The sequence below is a fragment of the Rhinolophus ferrumequinum genome, chromosome 19 (assembly GCF_004115265.2).
Source record: "Rhinolophus ferrumequinum isolate MPI-CBG mRhiFer1 chromosome 19, mRhiFer1_v1.p, whole genome shotgun sequence".
Classification (NCBI taxonomy): Eukaryota; Metazoa; Chordata; class Mammalia; order Chiroptera; family Rhinolophidae; genus Rhinolophus; species Rhinolophus ferrumequinum.
Window position 1 is genome coordinate 11,888,699 of NC_046302.1, and position 7,093 is coordinate 11,895,791.

At 37.2% G+C, this 7,093-nt stretch overlaps 1 protein-coding gene across 1 annotated transcript; it reads left to right on the forward strand.

The window, feature by feature from the left end:
- Positions 1–2,014: 2,014 nt before the first annotated feature.
- LOC117011859 (40S ribosomal protein S11-like) lies at positions 2,015–2,511 on the forward strand. The gene has a single exon (XM_033087585.1). The coding sequence runs from the start codon at positions 2,015–2,017 to the stop codon at positions 2,489–2,491; it is 477 nt and encodes a 158-aa protein (XP_032943476.1). The 3' UTR covers positions 2,492–2,511.
- The last annotated feature ends 4,582 nt before the right edge of the window (positions 2,512–7,093 follow it).

The following is a 7,093-nucleotide window of genomic DNA, read 5'->3' on the forward strand; positions in this document are numbered from 1 at the left end:
AGGGAGAGAGAGAGAGGAAAGACTCCTTAGTAAAATCAGGAATGAAAGAAGGAACATCACTACTAGATTATGAGAAAATATATGAACAATTGTATGTCAACAAATTAGACAATCTAGATAAAACAGGCACAAACTACTGACACTAACTCAAGGAGAAATAGAAAAGCAGAATAGATCTCTAAGTAAAGAGATTGAATTAGTCATGAAAAAACTCACCAAAGACAACATGGATGGAACTTGAAGGCATTATGCTAAGTGAGATAAGCAAGAGAGAGAAAGACAAATACTGTATGATCTCACTTACATGTGGAATGTAAAAACAACAAAAAACAAAAAATTGAAAAAACAAACAAACTCATAGATGAAGATATCAGATATGTGGTTACCGCAGGCGGAGGATGGGGGCAGAAGAACTTGAGGAAGGTGATCAAAAGGTACAAATTTCCAGTTATAATATAAATAAGTTACCAGGGATATAATGCACAACATGATGACTATAGTTAACACTGGTGTATGATATATAGGAAAGTTGTTAAGAGAGTTAATCCTAACAGCTCTCATTATAAGGAGAGATTTTTTTTCTCTTCTGTCTTTCTTTATACTGTAATTACATGAGATAATGAAGTTAGCTGAACTTACAGTGAGATTCATTTCAGAATCAAACCATCATGCTGTATGCCTTAAACTTATATAGTGATGTATGTCAATTATTTTTCAATAAAACAGAAGAAAAAAAAGGAAAAGAAAGACCCCACAAAGAAAAGTTTAGATGGCTTTATGAGTGAATCCTGCCATGGGTAAAACATTTAAAGAATAATTAACACCAGCTCTTCATAAACTCTTTCAAAAAATAGAAGAGAAAAGGACACTTCCCAATTCATTCTTTGAGGTCAGTATTACCCTGATATCAAGACAGACAAAGCCTTCAGCAAGAAAAAAACACCTACATACCAATACTCCTTATAAATATAATACAAAAATCCTCAACAAAATACTATCAAACTGAATCCAATGTTATATTAAAAGGCTTATACATTATAACCAAATGAAATTTATTTCAGAAATGTAAGTGTGGTTCAACATATGAAAATCAATCAATGTAATATACTGCACTAATGGAATGAAAGGAAAAAACCACATGGTTATCTCAACATATGAAGAAAAAGCATTTGACAAAATTCAACATCCTTTCATGATAAAAACATTTAACAAATAGGAATAGAAGGAAACTTCCTCAATATAATAAGGACTATCTATGAAAAACCCATGGCTAACATTACACTTATTGGTGAAAAAAATGAATACTTTTTCTCTAAAATCACAAATAAGACAAACATGTCCACTCTTTCCATTTCTACTTAAGATTTTATGACAGTTTCTAGCCAGAGAAATTAGACAAGAAAATGACATAAAATTCATCCAGTTGGCAAAGGATGAACTAAAACAATCTCTATTCACAAATGAGGTGATCTCATGTGCAGAAAATACTAAGAAATGCATTAAAACACTTTTAGAACTAATAAGCAAGTTCAATAAGATTACAGGATCAATATGCAAAAATCAATTGCTTTTCCATACACTAATAATGAACAATCTGAATATGAAATTAAGGAAACAATTTCACTTAAATTATACTCTGAAAACTACAAAATATCATTAAAAGGAATAGACCCAAATAATCATTAAAGAAGACCTAAATAAATCAAAAAACAACTCATGATTGGAAGATTTATTATTGTAAAATGTCCATATTTTTCAAATTAATCTACAGGTACAATATAAAATCTATCAAAATCCCAGTTGGCTTTTTTTTTTTTTTGGCAAAAATTGATTAGCTGAACCTAAAATTCACATGAAAACACAAGGAGCCTAGAGTATCCAAAATAATCTTGAAAATGAAAAACAAAGTTGGAATACTCACAATTCCCAGTCTCAGAACGTACTACAAATTTACAATAATCAAGATTATATGGTACTGCTTGTTTTTTTTTTTTTTTTTCAGGTGCCCGTGAACATGGCGGACATTCAGAAGGAGCGTGTCTACCAAAGGCAGCCGACCATCTTTCAAACTAAGAAGAGGGTCCTGCTTGAAGAAACTGGCAAAGAGAAGCTTCCGCAGTCCTACAAGAACATTGGTTTGGGCTTTAAGACACCCAAGGAGGCCACTGAGGGCACCTACATTGACAAGAAATGCCAGTTTACTGGTAATGTCTCCATCCGAGGGCGCATCCTATCTGGCGTGGTGACCAAGATGAAGATGCATAGGACCATTGTCATCCGCCCAGACTACCTCCACTACATACGAAAGTACAACCGCTCTGAGAAGCGTCACAAGAACATGTCTGTGCACCTGTACCCCTGCTTCAGAGATGTCCAGATTGGTGACATTGTTACAGTGGGTGAGTGCCGGCCCCTGAGCAAGACTGTGCGCTTCAATGTACTCAAGGTCACCAAGGCTGCAGGCACCAAGAAGCACTTCCAGAAGTTCTGAGACTGGATACCTGCTCATTCCACTGAACAAAATGAAGTCATTTTCTCAAAAAAACAAACAAAAAAGATTATATGGTACTGTCATGAGAATAGACATATAGATCAATGAAATAGAATTGAGAATCCAGAAATAAACCCATACATTTATGGTTAATTGAGTTTCAACAGGAGTGCCAAGAACATTCAATCGAGAAAGAATAGTCTTTTTAACAAATTGTCCTGGGACAACTGGATAGGCATATGCCAAAGAATAAAATTGAGCCGCTACCTCACACAATATACAAAAATTAACTCAAAATGAATCAGAAATCTAAATGTAGGAGCTAAAAGCATAACATTCTTAGAAAAAGAGCAAATCTTTGTGACCTTGGATTAGGCAATGATTTCTCAGATATGACACCAAAAGCATGAATGATAAAAGATAAAAAATAAAATAAATGGGATTTCATGAAAATTAAAAACATATTTGCTTCAAAGGACACCATTAAAAATGTGAAAAGACAAGCCATGGAATGGGAGAAAAATATTTGCAAATCATATATTTGATAAGGGATGTACGAGTATCTAGAATACATAAAGAACACTTATAACTCAACAATAATGTATTGTAAAATGTTTTGAATTTTATATTTTCCTGATGCCTCAACATCCCTACAAACAGGCTGTGAGCAACCTGCCCAGGTGACCAGGTACACCAGTGTAATAAGGCTGGTCCCTGTCACAAATTCTGATCCTTGCCCTTCCCTGACTGTGACCTAGTGACATTCAAATGCACCAGTGAAACCCCTTATGCCTTTTGTGTGTGTTCTACCCAGACCTCCAATAAAGGCACTTGACCATGCGTCCACACACTCTCCCAGCATCCCACATGCTTGGGTGAGCTGATCCTTTGGACCCTCCTCCTGTGTGGCCCCTGGATGTCATGCCATGCCTCCTTCTTCTGATACATGCCACAACATGAATGAAAATTGGAACATGCTAAGTGAAAGAAGTCAGATATGCAAGGCCACATATTCTATTATTACATTTATGTGAAATGTCCAGAATAGGCAAATCCATAAAGACAGAAAGCAAATTAGTGGTTGCCAGGGATTAGCGGTGGGTGAGGAGAGTGGAGAGTGACTGCTAATGGATACAGGGTTTCAAATTGGGGTGATAAATATGTTCTGGAATTAGGTGGTAGTGGTGCATGCTCTACTCTTTGAACATATCCCAAACCACTGAATTGTATGCTTTAAAACAATAAACATTATGGTATATGAATTATACGTCGATAAAATTGTTATTTAAAAATAAAAGCCTCCAAAAAGATAATAAATAAATAATAACAAAGTAAAAGCCTCCAGTGACACTTGTTGCCTCCAGTAGAAAGTCCAGGTTCCAGAGCATAGTGTAGGTCCTGCCTGCCTTTTCCTTTCTCACACTGTCTGCTCTACCCAGCTGGATTTGCTAGTCCACAAAGTCTAGTTCCTTGTAGGTCCCTGAACCCACCATACTGATTCTTACCTCCTTAACTTAAAGAGTTAGAATGTCCTTTCCTTCTTGTCAGATTGGTTATTTTACTTTCCTTTAAAAATTTTTTATGATAAAATGTTCAAACACACAGAAAAATAGAAAGACCGGTACAATGAACACCCATCACCTAGATCTAACAATTGCTTTTTCGTATGTGATTCTTTAATGTCATCTAATGCAAAGTTCAGGCTTCACTTTGACTAGTTAGCCCCAATATCTTTTATGGCTTTTCTTTTTTTCCAAACTAGGTTCCCACATAAAAGAATACACTACATTTGGCTGTTATGTCTCTTAAGTCTTTTTCAAAATCTAAAACATTCTCCCCGTCCCCGTCCTCTGTTTTTGAGAATAATATTTAAGTCTCTAATATTAAGTCTCTCATTTTAGATACTGGAGCAGTTGTTTGATAGAATGTCCCACAGTCTGGATTTGTATGATTGTTTCTTTTTGGTGTAATTTAGCTTGTTTCTCTAGTCTCTGAAATTCCTGTGAGGTAAACATTACATATAAAGGATAGTTAAACTCAGGTTGTTTGGAAAGAGTATTTCATAGGAGATTTTGTTTACTTTATATTACTATGTTTCCCCCCCAAAAAAGACCTAGCCGGACCATCAGCTCTAATGCATCTTTTGGAGCAAAAATTAATGTAAAAGACCCAGTCTTATTTTAATATAAGACAGGGTATAATATAATATAATATAATATAATATAATATAATATAATATAATACTGGGTAATATAATATAATATAACATAATATAAGACCGGGTCTTATATTAATTTTTGCTCCAAAAGACACATTAGAGCTGATGGTCCAGCTAGGTCTTATTTTCGGGGAAACATGGTACATTGCATCAGGAAGCAAAGAATGTTATTAGTGCCCATTTGCATTCAACTCATAAAACGTCCCCTTTTAGAGCATCCCTTTACTAGTTAATGGATGATGTTTTCGTACAGGAGATGTATTTTGGCATAAAGTCAGGTAAGGGCTGTAACTCTGGGCTTCTTATAAATTGGTATTATCTCCGCAACTCATTGAGGATCAGCACTGTGTTAGTCACGGGGATACAAAATGATGAATGAAAGACAGCGCAGTTCTCAGAGACGGTACTGGAGAACTCCAGCATTTTGTGTGTGTCAAGGCTATATCACAGGGGTATACAAAAACACTGTATCATGTGGTTCATACATGGACATACACATGGACACGTGTGGACATACATGTAGTGTCTTGCAACACCACTGTGCCAACAAGGACAGTGTCTTCAACGATGTCAAGTGAAAAATTGGGGCCTTACCCAACCTCCAAGCTCCAAGCTCACAGGAACTCACCAGAGCCTCCCCTTTCCTGCCTGGTGCACTCTGCCCAGGGCCTGCCATGAGGAAAAGCTGAAGGTCCAGGGAGTGAAAAATATTAACATTCAATAAAATAATTTGTGACTGTTCCTTAAGCATCAAACATAGGATTTCGCTCTTGCTGCCTCAGTGTTTAGACTTAAATAAAAATTAAAAAAAGAACAAAACTGGTTCACACTGCACACCAGCTAGACATGCCTGCTGGTGTTAAGTCAACCCAAAAATCCAAGTTGCTTTCAACTCTCTAGGCCTTATGGAAGCAGGTTAGCCTGAGCCAAGATGGTTCTTACCCTGTGGTCAGCAGGAATGCCAGAAGCAACTGAATTCTATTCAGCACAGACCTGGGACCTGCTTTTCAGACAAAACTTGATACCTCACTTTCCTTCTGTGCCTACCTATAAACCCCATTTCATAGCACTCTTGAAAGACTCAAGTCTCACACATGGTTTATATACTGATCACTTGAAAAAATTGATTTCATAGGTTTGATCCCTGGTGGCCCAATCAGGACTGATTTTAGAAACAGCCTTATCTGGAATTGCTAAAAGAAATTGTGCCAGGAACGAGAAGCCAGCACAATTTGTACAATTATTGCAGCAAGTAAACAAGAGCATTCCAGCAGTTTCTTAATCCCGCTGCACTCCATCTTGAAATGGTCAGCAGTTCCTCGGTGCACATCTCTGTGATGTGCATTCTTTCACTAGACAATCCCCCAGCACAGTTTGGGACGCTCCCTGAAGAAGTGAGGAAATCAATGAAATGGGCTCTGATTCACAGGAATGACCTAAATATTGGCTTCGCTCCTGATGAAGTAGTGCTGATTGCTTTTTACACATATCTTTTATCGTCATTAGCTGACCCGCTTCCCTTCTCTAGATAAGGATAGCAAAAAAAAAACAAAAACAGACTGAGCAAAAGGAGCTGAAGAGGTACAATTCAACTGACAATCACAGAGACATGAAAAGGCAGCGAGAAACAATAAAATAAAAACAATGCATCTGAGACCCACAAACACAGCTGGCAAATCTCAGTCTCCATTGCACGGGACTCTCTGCCCATTAAGGACACACCAACCACATTCCATATCAGTACCTAGTCTCTCAGTTAACATTAACATTCATCCTGGGGAACTATCTTTCCAACATGCTTTATATTATCCAGTGGTGACAAATGGCTCTTTGGTAAATCAAGGCACAGAGCAACTCTATAAAATCTTTTTTAAAAATTATAATAGTCATCTTCCTACCAAAATAAAGTCCAAGTTGTTTGACAAAATACCATGCAGTTCTGAAAACTAGAGTCTGAGTCTACTGTATTACGTGTGATATATATTTTTGCTACTCACGAGTTTGCATTTAATAAATTATATGACTTCCTATTCTTACGCCCCCTGGCAGAATAGCTATGACTATCAGGAGGCAAAGCCCCATGTTATTACAACTTTCATTCTCTCTACGGTCATCAAAAATGGATTTCCTCTGGTAAACAGTTTATTTTGCAAGTGAGTTTAAGTGATTCACGGGCTGCTGAAAAATAGCATCTTGGAATTTATTCTTAAACACACTGCTTTATAAACTTAGTTCACACATATGGTGTTTCCCAGGCACGTATTCAAAGACAGAGGGACCTGTGAGCCTGTGGTGGGGATGAAACCGGGACGCTGCATCAAGCAGCTCTTGGTGACCACTGGGAGGATCCCTCCTGCGTCCCAGTGAGGGGCTCAGGCAGGCAC